This window comes from Phoxinus phoxinus (genome assembly GCF_949152265.1).
Source record: "Phoxinus phoxinus genome assembly, chromosome: 3".
NCBI classification, from domain to species: Eukaryota; Metazoa; Chordata; class Actinopteri; order Cypriniformes; family Leuciscidae; genus Phoxinus; species Phoxinus phoxinus.
The window spans coordinates 340,846-360,845 of NC_136878.1; the positions used below are offsets into that span (position 1 = coordinate 340,846).

A 20,000-nucleotide genomic window follows, 5' to 3' on the forward strand; every position below is an offset into this window, starting at 1 on the left:
TGCGCCCTACCACCACTGCGCCCTACCACCACTGCGCCCTGCCTCCACTGCGCCCTGCCTCCACTGCGCCCTGCCTCTACTCTGCCTCCACTGCACCCTGCCTCCACTGCGCCCTGCCTCCACTGCACCCTGCCTCCACTGCACCCTGCCTCTACTGCGCCCTACCACCACTGCGCCCTACCACCACTGCACCCTGCCTCCACTGCGCCCTACCACCACTGCGCCCTACCACCACTGCGCCCTGCCTCCACTGCACCCTGCCTCCACTGCGCCCTACCACCACTGCGCCCTACCACCACTGCGCCCTGCCTCCACTGCACCCTGCCTCTACTGCGACCTACCACCACTGCGCCCTACCACCACTGCGCCCTACCACCACTGCGCCCTGCCTCCACTGCACCCTGCCTCTACTGCGACCTACCACCACTGCGCCCTGCCTCTACTGCGCCCTGCCTCCACTGCGCCCTACCACCACTGCACCCTACCACCACTGCGCCCTGCCTCCACTGCGCCCTGCCTCCACTGCGCCCTGCCTCTACTCTGCCTCCACTGCACCCTGCCTCCACTGCACCCTGCCTCCACTGCGCCCTGCCTCCACTGCGCCCTGCCTCCACTGCGCCCTACCACCACTGCGCCCTACCACCACTGCGCCCTGCCTCCACTGCACCCTGCCTCCACTGCGCCCTACCACCACTGCGCCCTACCACCACTGCGCCCTGCCTCCACTGCGCCCTACCACCACTGCACCCTACCACCACTGCGCCCTGCCTCTACTCTGCCTCCACTGCACCCTGCCTCCACAGCGCCCTGCCTCCACTGCGCCCTACCACCACTGCGCCCTGCCTCCACTGCGCCCTACCACCACTGCGCCCTACCACCACTGCGCCTCTACTGCGCCCTACCACCACTGCGCCCTGCCTCCACTGCGCCCTACCACCACTGCGCCCTGCCTCCACTGCGCCCTACCACCACTGCACCCTACCACCACCACTGCGCCCTGCCTCCACTGCGCCCTGCCTCCACTGCGCCCTGCCTCCACTGCGCCCTGCCTCCACTGCTCCCAGCCTCCACTCCGCCCTGCCTCCACTGCGCCCAGCCTCCACTGCGCCCTGCCTCCACTGCGCCCTGCCTCCACTGCGCCCTGCCTCCACTGCGCCCTGCCTCCACTGCGCCCTGCCTCCACTGCGCCCTGCCTCCACTGCGCCCTGCCTCCACTGCGCCCTGCCTCCACTGCGCCCTGCCTCCACTGCGCCCTGCCTCCACTGCGCCCTGCCTCCACTGCGCCCTGCCTCCACTGCGCCCTGCCTCCACTGCGCCCTGCCTCTACTCTGCCCTGCCTCCACTGCGCCCTGCCTCCACTGCGCCCTGCCTCCACTGCGCCCTGCCTCCACTGCGCCCTGCCTCCACTGCGCCCTGCCTCCACTGCGCCCTGCCTCTACTCTGCCTCCACTGCACCCTGCCTCTACTGCGCCCTACCACCACTGCGCCCTGCCTCTACTGCGACCTACCACCACTGCGCCCTGCCTCTACTGCGCCCTACCACCACTGCGCCCTGCCTCCACTGCGCCCTACCACCACTGCACCCTACCACCACTGCGCCCTGCCTCCACTGCGCCCTGCCTCCACTGCGCCCTGCCTTTACTCTGCCTCCACTGCGACCTACCACCACTGCGCCCTGCCTCCACTGCACCCTGCCTCTACTGCGCCCTACCACCACTGCGCCCTGCCTCCACTGCACCCTACCACCACTGCACCCTACCACCACTGCGCCCTGCCTCCACTGCGCCCTGCCTCCACTGCGCCCTGCCTCCACTGCGCCCTGCCTCCACTGCGCCCTGCCTCCACTGCGCCCTGCCTCCACTGCGCCCTGCCTCTACTCTGCCTCCACTGCACCCTGCCTCCACAGCGCCCTACCACCACTGCGCCCTGCCTCCACTGCGCCCTACCACCACTGCGCCCTGCCTCCACTGCGCCCTACCACCACTGCGCCCTACCACCACTGCGCCCTGCCTCCACTGCGCCCTGCCTCCACTCCGCCCTGCCTCCACTGCGCCCTGCCTCCACTGCGCCCTGCCTCCACTGCGCCCTGCCTCTACTGCGCCCTACCACCACTGCGCCCTGCCTCCACTGCGCCCTACCACCACTGCACCCTACCACCACTGCGCCCTGCCTCCACTGCGCCCTGCCTCCACTGCGCCCTGCCTCCACTGCGCCCTGCCTCCACTGCGCCCTGCCTCTACTCTGCCTCCACTGCACCCTGCCTCCACTGCACCCTGCCTCCACTGCGCCCTACCACCACTGCGCCCTACCACCACTGCGCCCTGCCTCCACTGCGCCTTACCACCACTGCACCCTACCACCACTGCGCCCTGCCTCCACTGCGCCCTGCCTCCACTGCGCCCTGCCTCTACTCTGCCTCCACTGCACCCTGCCTCCACAGCGCCCTACCACCACTGCGCCCTGCCTCCACTGCGCCCTACCACCACTGCGCCCTGCCTCCACTGCGCCCTACCACCACTGCGCCCTACCACCACTGCGCCTCTACTGCGCCCTACCACCACTGCGCCCTGCCTCCACTGCGCCCTACCACCACTGCGCCCTGCCACCACTGCGCCCTGCCTCCACTGCGCCCTACCACCACTGCGCCCTACCACCACTGCGCCCTGCCTCCACTGCGCCCTGCCTCCACTGCGCCCTGCCTCCACTGCGCCCTGCCTCCACTGCGCCCTGCCTCCACTGCGCCCTGCCTCTACTCTGCCTCCACTGCACCCTGCCTCCACTGCACCCTGCCTCCACTGCGCCCTACCACCACTGCGCCCTACCACCACTGCGCCCTGCCTCCACTGCGCCTTACCACCACTGCACCCTACCACCACTGCGCCCTGCCTCCACTGCGCCCTGCCTCCACTGCGCCCTGCCTCTACTCTGCCTCCACTGCACCCTGCCTCCACAGCGCCCTACCACCACTGCGCCCTGCCTCCACTGCGCCCTACCACCACTGCGCCCTGCCTCCACTGCGCCCTACCACCACTGCGCCCTACCACCACTGCGCCTCTACTGCGCCCTACCACCACTGCGCCCTGCCTCCACTGCGCCCTACCACCACTGCGCCCTGCCTCCACTGCGCCCTACCACCACTGCGCCCTACCACCACTGCGCCCTACCACCACTGCGCCCTGCCTCCACTGCGCCCTGCCTCCACTGCGCCCTGCCTCCACTGCTCCCAGCCTCCACTCCGCCCTGCCTCCACTGCGCCCAGCCTCCACTGCGCCCTGCCTCCACTGCGCCCTGCCTCCACTGCGCCCTGCCTCCACTGCGCCCTGCCTCCACTGCGCCCTGCCTCCACTGCGCCCTGCCTCCACTGCGCCCTGCCTCCACTGCGCCCTACCACCACTGCGCCCTGCCTCCACTGCGCCCTGCCTCCACTGCGCCCTGCCTCCACTTCGCCCTGCCTCCACTGCGCCCTGCCTCCACTGCGCCCTGCCTCCACTGCGCCCTGCCTCCACTGCGCCCTGCCTCCACTGCGCCCTGCCTCCACTGCGCCCTGCCTCCACTGCGCCCTGCCTCCACTGCGCCCTGCCTCCACTGCGCCCTGCCTCCACTGCTCCCAGCCTCCACTCCGCCCTGCCTCCACTGCGCCCAGCCTCCACTGCGCCCTGCCTCCACTGCGCCCTGCCTCCACTGCGCCCTGCCTCCACTGCGCCCTGCCTCCACTGCGCCCTGCCTCCACTGCGCCCTGCCTCCACTCCGCCCTGCCTCCACTCCGCCCTGCCTCCACTCCGCCCTGCCTCCACTCCGCCCTGCCTCCACTGCGCCCTGCCTCTACTCTGCCTCCACTGCACCCTGCCTCCACAGCGACCTACCACCACTGCGCCCTGCCTCCACTCCGCCCTGCCTCCACTCCGCCATGCCTCCACTCCGCCCTGCCTCCACTCCGCCCTGCCTCCACTCCGCCCTGCCTCCACTGCGCCCTGCCTCTACTCTGCCTCCACTGCACCCTGCCTCCACAGCGACCTACCACCACTGCGCCCTGCCTCCACTGCGCCCTACCACCACTGCGCCCTGCCTCCATTGCGCCCTACCACCACTGCGCCCTGCCTCCACTCCGCCCTGCCTCCACTCCGCCCTGCCTCCACTCCGCCCTGCCTCCACTGCGCCCTGCCTCTACTCTGCCTCCACTGCACCCTGCCTCCACAGCGACCTACCACCACTGCGCCCTGCCTCCACTGCGCCCTACCACCACTGCACCCTACCACCACTGCGCCCTGCCTCCATTGCGCCCTACCACCACTGCGCCCTGCCTCCACTCCGCCCTGCCTCCACTGCGCCCTGCCTCTACTCTGCCTCCACTGCACCCTGCCTCCACAGCGACCTACCACCACTGCACCCTGCCTCCACTGCACCCTACCACCACTGCACCCTGCCTCCATTGCGCCCTACCACCACTGCGCCCTGCCTCCACTCCGCCCTGCCTCCACTCCGCCCTGCCTCCACTCCGCCCTGCCTCCACTCCGCCCTGCCTCCACTCCGCCCTGCCTCCACTCCGCCCTGCCTCCACTGCGCCCTGCCTCCACTGCACCCTGCCTCCACTGTCCTCTACCGTACCCTGACTCTACCGTAAAAGTAACACAATTAGTTACTTTTTAAGGGAGTAACGCAATATTGTAACGCATTACTTTTCAAAGTAACTTACCCCAACACTGCTGTCAGCTGAGAACAAATCCTGATATGATACACACAGGTGTTAATGTTCCTCTACACACGCACACACACACACACACACACACACACACACACACACACACACACGCACACACACCTGCTCGGACTGAAGCTGTTCTCGCACCACACGCACATGCTCCTGGTTCTCCGGGTGGATCCGCTGCTGCTCGTTCCTGAGAGACGAGATCGTATCGTGTGTGAGTATGAGTGATCTGGTGTGGGGTCAGAGGTCAGGGGTCAGAGGTCGTCTCACCTGCAGAGCAGCGTCGCCAGACCGAACAGAAAGGTCACGCTGAGCACCAGAACCAGCAGAACCGGGTCACTCACGCCTTCAATGAGCGAATCTTCCTCTGGAACCAGAGAACCGTCCAAACACTCGCTCGCTTCCATTACGCCTGCTCATATCCTCCAGCTCTGTGTACAACACACAACACGATATAATATAACACAACACAACACACACACACAACACATCACAACATATCTCAATACAATATAATATAATATAACATAACACAACACACACACACACACACACACACACACACACACACACACTCTCTCTCTCTCTCTCTCTCTCTATCTCTCGCTCTCATATGATACACACACACACACACATTCTCTCTCTCACTCACTCACTCACACTCTCTGTCTCTCTCTCACTCACACACACACACACACACACACACACACACACACACATTCTCTCTCTCACTCACTCACTCACACTCTCTGTCTCTCTCTCACTCACACACACACACACACACACACACACACACACACACACATTCTCTCTCTCACTCACTCACTCACACTCTCTGTCTCTCTCTCACTCACACACACACACACACACACACACACACACACACACATTCTCTCTCTCACTCACTCACTCACACTCTCTGTCTCTCTCTCACTCACACACACACACACACACACACACACACACACACACACACACACACACACACACACACACACACACACACACACACACACACACACTCTCTCTCTGGCTGCTGTTCAAAGACTTACATGAGAAAACACTCCCCAGTTTCATGCGTCAAACACACTTTCGCAAAGAAAACTGTTTAGTTTTTGTGTTTGTGTTTCTGTGTGTGTTTGCGCTCATGGGCGGATTCAGTTCCGCATTCCTCTATCAGGGGTCCTTCCTTCAGCTGGTGTGAGCGCTCGAGCGCCGCCTGTCGCTCTGGAGGACGGATCACACGACAGGCTTACTTACATTCTGAAGAAAATCGAGAGAAAAACACAATCACTCTATCAACATATCACCCTTATTTCTCTCCATAGATATATACATATGATTTATCTTATACAATCACACCACATATAAATACCTCTAAAAAACGAACAAATTTCCGCATTCGTCATTACCGGGTTAAAAGCGGTCCGTTTCCCTGCCTGTTTTACTTCAAGTGTTATTGTGCTCGATTTTCTCATCCTACTATTTTTCATATTTCATAACTATTCTCCGTTTTTAATTCATCTTTTCACGAAATCAGTTTTCCTCAGCGTGATTTTCCTTCAGGCATTAGGTGTCCCGATCCTGCAGGGTGGCAGCTGAAGGACCCCGTGTGTCTGAGGAGAATCCGCTGATGTGTCTGTCACCGCCGCGTTATTAATCTAAATCACATTTCGACACTTTAATTCGACAGGATTTCTCTCATAATCGGACAGTAATCGCACAGGCTCGCGGGTTATATTATTCCCCCGGAGATTCGCGCGATTACACACCAGTTCTCAGTCCGAGCGAACATGAGCGCGCCGGAGACGGTGGACCGGGTCGAGCTGTGCGAGAGTCTCCTGACATGGGTGAGTCCCGCTCTCCGTCTGAGATATATATATATATGATATCACTATCTAGAGTCTAGACTAACTCTCCTGCACTGATGTCTGCTGTAAATCTGGCGCTTAATGGGTTATAATGAGAACTGGAGCTCGTCTATATAACGGGCTTCATCTGTTTACATCTCACTCACTCACTCACACACACACACACACACACACACACACACACACACACACACACACACACACACACACACACACATTTCCCAAAAAAACTAATTCTTTATGATTTATAAGCTTGTTTCCTCACTTTAGGTCCCCGAGAGTGTGTATTCATGTCCCCGAGAGTGTGTGTATTCATGTCCCCGTGAGAGTGTGTGTATTCATGTCCCCGTGAGAGTGTGTGTATTCATGTCCCCAGCGGGATAGAGTAAACACATGATATATAAGCGATGAATCATTCCTGCCATTCTAAAGCGCTATAGTCTCACCAACTGCAGTATCAGTCCTACTTTCAGATTCGAGCATTAAAGTAACTTCCCTGATCTGAGGACAGTTATAAACGGCTCCCAATAGAAGCAGAAGTGAGGCGTCTGGGTTCTGCAGTGCTGGCCGTAATAACTGTAGTCAGTTACAGGGAAAGATCTGGGTCTGGGTCTGGATCTGGGTCTGGATCTGGGTCTGGGTCTGGGTCTGGATCTGGGTCTGACAGTGAGAGTGTTTATCCACTGATAGTCTTTGCTGTTGATGAAACTGGACTTGTAAGTCTTTCTACAGTGAACGAGCTGCTACTGTACTGTACTGTACTGTACTCTATTCTACTGTACTGTACTCTACTGTACTCTATTCTACTGTACTGTACTCTACTGTACTCTATTCTACTGTACTGTAGCTTACTGTACTCTGTTCTCAGGCCTTGATCTGAAACTACAGGAATCTGGCAGTAGTGCGCTGACCTCAGATCAGCTGATCATAGAGATGATTGAGGGACTCTGATCACCTATTAATCATTGATTGATTGATCACTGTCTGTTCAAGCATCATGTGTGTGTGTGTGTGTGTGTGAAGGTGTGTGTGTGTGAAGGTGTGTTCGAGGAAGTGTGAGTTTGAGGGTGTGTTTGTGTGAGAGGGTGTGTGTGTGTGAGAGGGTGTGTGTGTGTTAGTGCTGGGGCGATATGGCCTAGATTTTATCACAAAAAATCCGATTTACGATTTAAATTGATTTTCCCCCCCCCTATTTAAAATCAATCTGCAGATGACAAATAAATTGTTCAAAACAAGTTTTAGCTTTATTTAGATATATAAAGTGCAATCAGAAACAACAGGCCAAGATGGCCGGCCCTGCCTTTGTAAACAGTGAAAATGTAACACAACATAAAATGGGTGGATTGGGATTGATTGGGATGTAAAAAAACACAACCCCCCCCCCCCCACTTGCATCACGAGTATAAGTGTATTGTGATCGTCAGTTGGTGACTAAACAGAATTTTAACAGAAGTTTAGTGACAACACAATGTTTGCATGGTACACTGACTGTGCGCTACTGTTCTTATTATTGCTTGACACAAATTTCCCAATTTCAATTCTTGTGATTTGATTCTGATCTTGATTCAATATCGATTCCTTCAGATAAATATTAGGTACAGTAGATGCGTTAATGTGGTGTTGATTTTTCTCCTCCAGAAACCCCTCGCCTACTGTAAACACACTGAGCCTGTCAGCTGGCATTATTACTACAGGTTAAAAATAACATCTCAAACTTATTTTAATGCGTTTTTATAATGAAGACGTTATAATATTTTATGATATAGGTAAAAATATTATAAATATATGTAATATAGTTATCATATTTAGCAGACAATTTTGTAAGTCCAACTAACGTGCTATGGTTATTAAACGGCTTTCCTGAGGTGAACGTAACGTGACTGTTCTCCAGCTGTTGATGGACCTCTGACCGCGGCTGAAAAACACTTGATCAATTTTATTACATTTCGGTAAGTTGAACTGTATCTTTCAAATTACCTATTAATAGGGTTAGGGTTACTAACCCTAACCCTTAATAAATATAAGTTTATTCTATAAAAAAACAAAAACAGTTTTGTTGAATATTTCCTCACAAAGACGCGTGAGATAGCCTGCGCTCTGAGAGGATGTGGGACCAGCGGTCTCTCTTCTCTTTCTCTCTCATGAAATCAAACAGATGTAAAGGTGTCACATAATGTGCATTATTACTATTCATATCCACTGCGTCAAGTTCATAATGTCCTGATTGACAGACACAGCAGAACATCAGAAGCGTGAGTCAGTTTAATTTACATGAACACACACACATCTAGTGTACGCCTTCAGGAAGAGTCGTCACACCAGACGGACTGTTGGGTGTGTGTTTAATAGCAGAGGTGAACGGTAATTAAGTGTGACGAAGTTTCATAATTTCATTCCCATATTCTTCCGTTTGTGTTCATTTTCAATAGTAATGGTGTTCAAAACATCTCATATTTGAGCTTCTTCCTCTGACTGGCGGAGTCACGTGACCTGTGGTGTGGGGCTGTCAGACTCAGACGTGTGTGTGTGTGTGTGTGTGTTGTGTGTGTGTGTGTGTGTGTGTGAGAGAGCGTCAGCTGTGGTTTCAGACTGAAGGGAAGCAGCGCTGTGATTTACTGCTCATTTCTGTGCACAGCGTAACTTTAAATAGCTATAAGTATGTTATCATAATCTTTATTTTGAATGTAATAACTGTCTGATGTAATGAAGGCAAAGCAGAATAGTATTAAAGCTCCTCTATATGGATGTGAAGGTGGGGATCTTTTCCCACCGGTTAATCGACGTGTGACAACATGAGCATTCATAATGGTGTGTGGAGCAGCACTGTTGTGTTTTTCAGGCTATAATGAACTAGCCAATAAAGCAGAAAACAAAACTGAAATGCATTTCAAGCAAAAATAATATTGCACATGCACGTATAGGCTACACACCAGAGCATGTGACGAAAGCGGAGCGGTGTGACGCTTAAATATAACTTACAAAACTTAAACATGCGTTTCATAATTATGTTTAAATAATATAATGTTATTTTTCTTCTGTTGATTATATGGAAAGGAACCGCATGAGATGAGAACGATGGGATCATAAGATGCGCAATATATCGGGAGACATGTGGAGTGGGTCAGACATGATTTTGACCACTTAATTAAGTTTTGTTTTGTAGAAAGCCTTTCTTTAAAGTGAATTTTGTATGAATTGTATCTTAATTTTAATCAATATTTCATCAACCAATTACCTGAATTTAATAAATAAGAAGTAAATATAGCAGACAATATAACAGGACACGGAGGCGCCGGCGCGTGAACTGCAGCTCGTCTCGAGACACGAGAAATATAGTTTATTTCAAAATATTACTGTTATTTAAAAAAAAAATTTTTATCAAATAAATGCAGCCTTGGTGAGAAGAACAGACTTATTTTAAAAACCTTGAGAATCCCACTGATCCAAAACTTCTATCTGGTACTGTATGTCACATAATAGAAAAGAAAATCGCAACTTCAATTTCAAGCCGACTTTAAGTAATAATAATGACCCTTTACTATTAACGCTGTTGCTTGAGTCTCTTCTCCCGGCAGATGTGAAGCGCACACACACACACACACACACACACACACTCGGATCACCTGACGCGCCTCTCTTCCTGTTTACACTCCAGCTGAACCTGTGTGAGTGACATCATCAGAACCAGATGTTAATCGGAGTGTGTTTTCAGCTCTTCTGTTTCCTGAGACGTGGGCGTGTCTTCCTGAGTTAGCATGAGCGAGTTTAGCCGGACGCTAGTGATGAAATCTCACAGCACAATAGGGCTTTGTGTGGATGCTGGAGTTTGACTGTGTTTGAGCTTGTGCTGCAAACGCCCAGAAAACCCTTTCCCACTGTGGAGCCCTGCAGAGCTGAGTCTCAGATTAACCTGCCATTGCGTAAGCAGAAGTGTGTGTGTGTCTGTGTGTGTAATGGACACTTGAGCTCAGGACACACACACTTGAGTTTCCCAACTCGTCATGTGACCTGTGATTACAGCATTCCTTCCTGTAATGGATCTAAACTGACGAAGCTCAGCGTCTCATTGGCTCCGTCTCCGTCTCTCATCTCAAGCCCTTTAAAATCACTTTGATTTCTTACAAATCACATTTTTTATTTTTTATGGATTCCCCCCCTCCCCAGTTTAAAGTTTCTGGAAATTTTAGTAATCAAAAAGCATTCCTAATGAATTAAAATCATGAAAATTATACAATCTAACAACAATTTAGTAAAAGTTAATACATTAACAATAATTTAAGTTTTCAGGCCCCTATGAAATATGCTTTATTTTTTCACAAATTCTGTTTTGTTTCTCCCAAATTCCATGTTTCCGGTGGCCATGGGTCTGTTGTGCGCTATATAAATGCAGTCCATTTACCATGTTTAACATGTCAGTTTTTCTGGATTCCATTTGAATGGTTTAATGAAATTTTAATGATCAAAAAACATACAGAGTTCAACAGCAGTCTAATATTCAAATCTGATTAAGTGTTAGGGATCGACTGATATGGATTATTTAGTGCCGATACCGATTCTTTTTCATCAGCCTTAACAAGTATTCATTATATATGTATGTATTTGCACGTACGAGTCTGTTGTTCACATATAGCAGTGGTGTTAGTAGCTCATCCGTCCTCATGTGAACCACAGGAAGTGATGCGTTGTGTTCTCTGATCCTCTATCGCTGTGTGTGTGTGTGTGTGTGTGTGTGTGTGTTCAGATCCAGACGTTTGGAGTGGAGGCGGCGTGTTCGACCGTAGACGAGCTGACCGGTGGGCTGGCCATGGCACAAGTCCTGCAGAAGATGTGTGTGAGACTCAGCACATCTCCGTCCTCATGCTCCAGACAAACAAATCTGAGTGCTTTCATTTCATGATAACGATGTCACATTATAGTTTCTTTGTGATTTTTAAGATTATGATGCCTAAAAAATTAATATATTGAAATTTCATAAAATTGCAATGATCAAATGTAAAAATAAAACACTGCATATAGGGCTGGGCGATAAAACGATAACGATAATTATCGCGATATAATTTTTCTCGATAAAACGATATCAAGAGTTCGATAAATGTTCGATAATGTTTTCGCGCCAGCGGAACGAATCTCATTTGAACCGCGCGCGCCACACGGACCGTTTATCCGCTCGGCTCAAAGTCCAAACGGCAGCGCGAGCGCGAGCTCACTCGAGCAGACGCGTTTACTCTGATCGGTCTCGGTCACTAGATCCAGTGAGAAGCGCTTGAATTCAGCGAGGAACACACACGTCTTAGTGATTTAAACCAGTTTAAAGGCAGATGAGACCGCGCTGACGAACATGAGAAACACTGTGCGCAACGATACAGTCAGAAGCTTTTCCGTCAACACATTCCCATCATTTACCACGGATTTAACGTTACTGTAACGTTAGCCTAGTAATATTAACTGCACCATGAAATGTGCGTGGGATATATTATATATATTGAATTGTATAATATTATTAATGTAGACGATGTATTGAAGGACTAATGGAATATAATTACAGTTTTTAATAATGTATTTAGGCTACTGGTTTTCATAAATACCATAGAAACCATAAAGTTACATTTTATCTGTGGTTATCATGATCTAAATGCATGATGTTGGATGACCAATGGTTCATTTTAATAAAACTAAAGAATATTACATTTTACCAAATAAAAATAATGTTGTTACTTTTTTTTTTTAACAGATGTTACTGTTTTTGTTAATGAACATAAATTGTATATAGTAAATCTGCATCCTAACTCAAGCTAATACTACTGAAATAAAGATATTTATTTTGTGAAGGAAAATTACAAATGTTTGAATGTTCTACCTCGGATTTGTGAATGTTCACCTGTTTGGCAAGTGTTTGTCATGATATGTTCTGATAATAGTTTCAGATGATTCAGATGATAGTTTAAAAACACAATGCTCTGGTTTCTACAGCTTTCACTTAGGAGTAAAAATCTGTCTTTAAACTTGAAATAAATAAAGATTTGACATTTATCGATAATTATCGATATCGACTGATATAAAAAAAAATATCGTGATATTTTTTTTTGGCCATATCGCCCAGCCCTAACTGCATAGTCATTGCTGGATGAATTAAATACACATTAACGCTTATTAAAGTTATAAAGTTTTAGATAAAGTATTCAGTCATGAACAGTGAGTAATTTTTCTCTCATTTTTTTCTGTAGTTTGATTAACATTAATGACAGCAGCTGGATTATAAGGCTGCTGTCACTTTAAGAACAATTTAGTAAAAGTTAATAAATGTACAAAAATAAAAATTTCAGGGCCCTATGAAATATGCTTTATTTTTTCACAAATTTCATGTTTAACATTTCAACTTTTCTGGATTCCATTTCAATGGTTTTATAAAGTTTTAATGGTAAAACAAACAAACATGCAGACTTCAGAATTAAAAAAGAAAAAAAAATGCTGTATGAATTAAATACACATTAACGCTTATTAAAGTTTTTGATAAAGTATTCAGTCATGAACAGTGAGTGATTTCTCTCAGTTTTCAGTAGTTTGATTAACATTAATGACAGCAGCAGGTTTATTAGGCTGCTGTCACTTTACGACTGAATGCACAGGTCCAATATACTGATACACACCCAACTGTTCACGTTCATAACTGCCTCTGTTTACTTGAATACTCACATTTTTACACATAAAAGTGTGTCCGTCAGATACAGAAACAGTTGGGTGTGTATCAGTCTACTGGACCTGTGCGTTCAGTTCATTCAACTACACTAAACTGGGGAAAAGAACCCAGTTCAGTTCTTCCACACAGATTACAGTGTCTTTCTGCACAGAAAATATCCACAATATCTAGTGTTTATGATGTCTACATGTGTATCGCTTATGATGAACCTCTCTCTCTCTCTCTCTCTCTCTCTCTCTCTCTCTCTCTCTCTCTCTCTCTCTCTCTCTCTCTCTCTCTCTCTCTCTCTCTCTCTCTCTCTCTCTCTCTCTCTCTCTCTCTCTCTCTCTCTCTCAGTGATGTCGTGTACTTCACTGATGCTTGGATCAGTCGTGTTAAAGCTGATGTTGGAGACAACTGGAGGTTAAAGGTATTCATCAGCTCTTGTTCACACACTTCTTCACACATCTTACAGGGTCTTTCATGTTTTCATGTCTTCTTTATTTCAGATTAGCAATTTAAAGAAAATATTAAAAGGTATTCTGGATTACAACCATGAGGTGAGACTGAAATGTGACACCTTTATGTTGGTATCCGTCACATTATTTTTCTCTTGAATTTACCCTTAACCTCTCTATCCGTGTGTGTGTGTGTGTGTGTGTGTGCGTGTGTGCCGTTGGTTCTGCAGATTTTGGGGCAACAGATCAATGATTTCACACTTCCAGACGTCGGTCTCATCGCTGAACATTCAGATGCAGCCGAACTGGGCCGAATGTTGCAGCTCATCCTGGGCTGTGCTGTTAACTGCGAACAGAAGCAGGGTAAGTGTGTGTGTTAGTGAGAGTGAGTTAGTGTGAGAGTGAGTGAGTGTGAGTGAGTGAGTGTGTGTGAGTGAGTTAGTGTGATGGTGTGAGAGTGAGTTGGTGTGAGAGTGAGTTGGTGTGAGAGTGAGTTGGTGTGAGAGTGAGTTGGTGTGAGAGTGAGTTGGTGTGAGAGTGAGTTGGTGTGAGAGTGAGTTGGTGTGAGAGTGAGTTGGTGTGAGAGTGAGTTGGTGTGAGAGTGAGTTGGTGTGAGAGTGAGTTGGTGTGAGAGTGAGTTGGTGTGAGAGTGAGTTGGTGTGAGAGTGAGTTGGTGTGAGAGTGAGTTGGTGTGAGAGTGAGTTGGTGTGAGAGTGAGTTGGTGTGAGAGTGAGTTGGTGTGAGAGTGAGTTGGTGTGAGAGTGAGTTGGTGTGAGTTGGTGTGAGAGTGAGTTGGTGTGAGTTAGTGAGTTAGTGTGAGAGTGAGTTGGTGTGAGTTAGTGAGTTAGTGTGAGTTGGTGTGAGTTAGTGAGTTGGTGTGAGTTAGTGAGTTGGTGTGAGAGTGAGTTGGTGTGAGAGTGAGTTGGTGTGAGTTAGTGAGTTAGTGTGAGTTGGTGTGAGTTAGTGAGTTGGTGTGAGTTAGTGAGTTGGTGTGAGAGTGAGTTGGTGTGAGAGTGAGTTGGTGTTAGTTACTGAGTTGGTGTGAGAGTGAGTTGGTGTGAGTTAGTGAGTTGGTGTGAGTTAGTGAGTTGGTGTGAGTTAGTGAGTTGGTGTGAGTTAGTGAGTTGGTGTGAGAGTGAGTTGGTGTGAGTTAGTGAGTTGGTGTGAGTTAGTGAGTTGGTGTGAGAGTGAGTTGGTGTGAGAGTGAGTTGGTGTGAGTTAGTGAGTTGGTGTGAGTTAGTGAGTTGGTGTGAGTTAGTGAGTTGGTGTGAGAGTGTGATGATGACGTTGTGTTGTGATCTTGTTTCCAGAATATATCCAGACCATTATGATGATGGAAGAGTCTGTGCAGCATGTTGTCATGACTGCCATCCAAGAGGTGAGTGTGTGTGTGTGTGTGTGTGTGTTACAGGCTGCTGTTACCGTGTTTAATGTGTGTATCATGTTGTGTCTGCAGCTCATGAGTAAAGAGACGCCCGTGTCCTCAGGAAACGACTCGTATGTGGATCTGGACCGACAGGTATGATCAGTCTGGATCTCAGTTATTAATATTAATAATCCAGCGTTATAAGAAGTGTTTTCCTCTGGACCAGCTGAAGAAGACGGTGGAGGAGCTGAGCGACGCTCTGGCCACTAAAGAGGAGATCGCTCAGAGATGCCATGAGCTCGACATGCAGGTAAAGCTCATCCGCCACACACTGATCCTGACGCTCATGACGCGGCTCACACACACACACACACACACACACACACACACACACACACACACACACACACACACACACACACACACACACACACACACACACACACTCTCCCCGTTAGCTGATCAGATGTCAGTGACTGTAACGGTCCCAGTGTTGGTTCCGCTGGTATGTGAGGTCGGACTGTCAAATAAAAATGTGAATTTCAAATATTCGTCAAAAAAAGAAAAAGCACATTCGAATGCAAAATCCGTGCATTTGAATTTTTGGTGTGCCAAGAGTTGCGCGGGACATGATGATGACAACGACGTAACTGGTGTGTTTCTGTTAGCTTATCCAGTATACAGCGCTGGATAATGTGAAAAATGTGACCAGAACCCTCTCAGTTCGTGGTAAAAGTCGTGCATCGACACAATTGACAAAAGATTGAGTGAGTGAGTGAGTGAGAGAGAGAGAGTGAGTGTGTGTGTTTCATCAGCTGGTTACTGATGCACGAACACAGTTTTATGCACTATAGTAAGTAACCTAATTTTCCTTGCATGAACATAAAGGAAATTATATTGTATTTAAAAACAACTGTTTTAAAAGTTAATGCACTTTAAAAAGTGAATGTCATTTAATTTCAATAAGATGCGATGCTTGATTTGGTTTATATGTTCTTATTGCGCTCGCTTGCGCCCTCTTGTGGACACAGGAGACAATACAGTTTAATGCGACATGTAAGCAATGTATCGTTTCTTTTGCACGACTCCATTATTTTCCCAGTCATAGACCAGCGCTCAAGCGCTGACCAGAATCACACCGCGGAGGAATGGGAAGTTGACAAGCCATTAAAAAGTAAGAGACACTTATATATATTTTAATAAATCATGTTCCCATTCACTCCGGCGACGAATTTTAAAATGAATGAAACTAAATTCTATTTTTAAGGTAAAACTTTTACATTTTTAGGCATTAACTAATCTAATGCCAATGCCTAATGCCAAAATGTTTTCTTTGGGGGCGTTCAGGGACCTGGATATTGGATAGGGGGCGCCGGCCCAAAACAAGGTTGAGAACCTCTGCCCTAATGTTAGGTGTTGCCTTTAGAGTTAGAATATAAGTCGAATTTAGCTTTTCGGCCATTTTGAAAGACCTAATAGTGTGTGTGTGTGTGTGTGTGTGTGTGTGTGCGTGTGTGTGTGTGGTAACCTCTCCTCCTCTGCCTTGCTTCCGAAGGCGTACCTCGTCCAAGAGGAGCGAGATAGACTGAGGTTAGAGTGTGTTGATCTAGACGAGAGGGTAAATGTCTCTCTTTTCTTCTGCTCTCACTGCTGTCTGCTTGATAACATCCCTGAGTAGTGTGCAGGGCCTTTAACTCTGTGTGTGTGTGTGTGTGTGTGTGTGTGTGTGTGTGTGTCACCCCATAGGCTGATCCTCAGTCATGTGGCACTCGGCACATCCAATCAACTGTAGCGCTTCATATCTGTACACATGGATGATAGATCCATCCTGCAGCAAACGACCCAGAGTTCAGTGTGTGTGTGTGTGTGTGTGTGTGTGTGTGTGTGTGTGTGTGTGTGTGTGTGTGTGTGTGTGTGTGTGTGTGACGCTGAACATGTGGTTCAGTGTGTGTGTGACGCTGAACATGTGGTTCAGTGTGTGTGTGTGTGTGTGACGCTGAACATGTGGTTCAGTGTGTGTGTGTGACGTTGAACATGTGGTTCAGTGTGTGTGTGTGTCGCTGAACATGTGGTTCAGTGTGTGTGTGTGTGTGTGTGTGTGTGTGTCGCTGAACATGTGACCCGCTGCTTTGTGTGTCAGACGCCGCATGAGTTTAATACATACGCCTGTACGTCTGCTTTAAAAATATAGATCCATTTAGAGAATAATACTGGTTTCATATCACTGAAAACATGCTTTGTTAGCGAGTGAATATTGAAGTATAGATGTTTTATATAGGTTTAAAGTAGTTTTCTACAGTAATGCAGTGTCCAGTGTTGATGAGCTCTCGGGGGATGCCTCCTCAAAGATGAACTGAACACGTGTATCTTATTTATTCTTATTGGCACAATTATTAAAATGGCAGAATTTGTTAAAAGGGATAAAATGGTTCGTTGAAAATATTGTTGTTGTTACACGGGCGCCGCCATGTTGGATTTCAACGTTCGGCTACGTCACTGGCATGGTAAGCTACTCCGCTGCTAACGCTAGCAGAGCAGCCATAGCATGTAGTCTGAGGCTAGCGGACACCAACAGGTCTAGGGGGGCCTAACTACTGTATATAAAATGCATCATTTGTTATCTATACTAACTCTTATTCCTACATATAATATTCATGTTCATCTATAATAGTCCTCCTGCATAACCACATTCCTTTAGGCAATATCAGTTCGAATGTGTTCTTCTATATGCTTAGTGAAGTTACATCGCCACCTCACACACGTCTCTCACCGGTGCAGTGTCCGTGCTCCGGCAGCGCCCGCGCCCGCGCCAGTCACTTCCCCCGAACGGTCCTGTGCTGTAGGCGGAGCCTGGGACTGATCGTCCTCCATGTGGTGGCAGTCGGATACGACAGGCCTGGCCCTCACAGGCTGGAGTGTGTATCCCATGCCAGTAAAATGACTGAAATATGTGTGTGTAGGCCTGAAGCTGCCGCTGCCTGTATACCTGTGCCGGTCCCACCATGCCAGTGACGTCATCGAAAGTGCCAGCGCTCTTATACTAACAAACGCAATTTTTGTGTGTGTTTAATGTGTAATTTACTTTTAATTGTCATAAACAACACTATCAATGTTGATTCTTTCAGTTCATCTTTAAAACACTATATTGCCAAAGGTTTTGGGACGTCTGCCTCTGCAGCAACAGCAGCTCCAGCTCTTCTGGGACGGCCCACAGGGTTAGGAGTGCTTATGGGAACGTTTGCTCATCCTTCTTAGAAGCGCATAACTGAGGTCCGGCACTGGTGTTGGAGGAGAAGCTCTCCACGCCATAACCCCCCCTCCACCAAACAACCCCACGCCATAACCCCCCTCCACCAAACAACCCCACGCCATAACCCCCCCTCCACCAAACAACCCCACGCCATAACCCCCCTCCACCAAACAACCCCACGCCATAACCCCCCCTCCACCAAACAACCCCACGCCATAACCCCCCCTCCACCAAACAACCCCACGCCATAACCCCCCCTCCACCAAACAACCCCACGCCATAACCCCCCCTCCACCAAACAACCCCACGCCATAACCCCCCCTCCACCAAACAACCCCACGCCATAACCCCCCCTCCACCAAACAACCCCACGCCATAACCCCCCCTCCACCAAACAACCCCACGCCATAATCCCCCCTCCACCAAACAACCCCACGCCATAACCCCCCCTCCACCAAACAACCCCACGCCATAACCCCCCCTCCACCAAACAACCCCACGCCATAACCCCCCCTCCACCAAACAACCCCACGCCATAACCCCCCCTCCACCAAACAACCCCACACTATAACCCCCCCTCCACCAAACAACCCCACGCCATAATGCCCCCTCCACCAAACAACCCCACACCATAACCCCCCTCCACCAAACAACCCCACGCCATAACCCCCCTCCACCAAACAACCCCACGCCATAACCCCCCCTCCACCAAACAACCCCACACTATAACCCCCCCTCCACCAAACAACCCCACGCCATAACCCCCCCTCCACCAAACAACCCCACGCCATAACCCCCCCTCCACCAAACAACCCCACGCCATAACCCCCCCTCCACCAAACAACCCCACGCCATAACCCCCCCTCCACCAAACAACCCCACGCCATAACCCCCCCTCCACCAAACAACCCCACACTATAACCCCCCTCCACCAAACAACCCCACGCCATAACCCCCCTCCACCAAACAACCCCACGCCATAATCCCCCCTCCACCAAACAACCCCACGCCATAACCCCCCCTCCACCAAACAACCCCACGCCATAACCCCCCCTCCACCAAACAACCCCACACTATAACCCCCCCTCCACCAAACAACCCCACGCCATAACCCCCCCTCCACCAAACAACCCCACGCCATAACCCCCCTCCACCAAACAACCCCACACTATAACCCCCCCTCCACCAAACAACCCCACGCCATAACCCCCCCTCCACCAAACAACCCCACACCATAACCCCCCCCTCCACCAAACAACCCCACGCCATAACCCCCCCTCCACCAAACAACCCCACGCCATAACCCCCCCTCCACCAAACAACCCCACGCCATAACCCCCCCTCCACCAAACAACCCCACGCCATAACGCCCCTCCACCAAACAACCCCACACCATAACCCCCCTCCACCAAACAACCCCACGCCATAACCCCCCTCCACCAAACAACCCCACGCCATAACCCCCCCTCCACCAAACAACCCCACGCCATAATCCCCCCTCCACCAAACAACCCCACGCCATAACCCCCCCTCCACCAAACAACCCCACGCCATAACCCCCCTCCACCAAACAACCCCACACTATAACCCCCCCTCCACCAAACAACCCCACGCCATAACCCCCCCTCCACCAAACAACCCCACGCCATAACCCCCCCTCCACCAAACAACCCC

The 20,000-nt window shown here is 50.2% G+C and overlaps 2 protein-coding genes across 9 annotated transcripts in view; one reads left to right on the forward strand and one right to left on the reverse strand.

The window, feature by feature from the left end:
- rnf170 (ring finger protein 170) overlaps positions 1 to 10,455 on the reverse strand; it is a 15,520-nt gene extending 5,065 nt beyond the window's left edge. Inside the window, exons 1-4 of one of the 4 annotated variants that reach the window (XM_079608156.1) lie at positions 10,200 to 10,455; positions 5,758 to 5,968; positions 4,976 to 5,136; positions 4,820 to 4,895 (exon numbers count right to left, since the gene is read on the reverse strand). In XM_079608156.1, coding sequence (XP_079464282.1) covers positions 4,820 to 4,895; positions 4,976 to 5,112 — 213 coding nt within the window. In that variant the 5' untranslated portion in view covers positions 5,113 to 5,136; positions 5,758 to 5,968; positions 10,200 to 10,455. Of the gene's footprint in view, positions 1 to 4,819; positions 4,896 to 4,975; positions 5,137 to 5,757; positions 5,969 to 6,080; positions 6,751 to 6,841; positions 6,951 to 10,199 lie in introns of those variants that run through there. The other 3 variants (XM_079608155.1, XM_079608153.1, XM_079608154.1) reach the window with 3 other exon arrangements.
- The window catches only part of hook3 (hook microtubule-tethering protein 3), a 32,571-nt gene continuing 18,984 nt past the window's right edge, over positions 6,414 to 20,000 (forward strand). For 3 of the 5 annotated variants that reach the window (XR_013796993.1, XM_079608151.1, XM_079608152.1), the window contains exons 1-8: positions 6,414 to 6,555; positions 11,318 to 11,403; positions 13,610 to 13,682; positions 13,762 to 13,812; positions 13,941 to 14,073; positions 15,021 to 15,088; positions 15,167 to 15,229; positions 15,303 to 15,386. Coding sequence is in view for 3 of the 5 variants with exons in the window: in XM_079608151.1 (XP_079464277.1) it covers positions 6,499 to 6,555; positions 11,318 to 11,403; positions 13,610 to 13,682; positions 13,762 to 13,812; positions 13,941 to 14,073; positions 15,021 to 15,088; positions 15,167 to 15,229; positions 15,303 to 15,386 (615 nt within the window). In the remaining 2 variants the exon portion in view is untranslated. Of the gene's footprint in view, positions 6,556 to 11,317; positions 11,404 to 13,609; positions 13,683 to 13,761; positions 13,813 to 13,940; positions 14,074 to 15,020; positions 15,089 to 15,166; positions 15,230 to 15,302; positions 15,387 to 16,631; positions 16,695 to 20,000 lie in introns of all 5 variants that reach the window. The other 2 variants (XR_013796992.1, XM_079608150.1) reach the window with 1 other exon arrangement.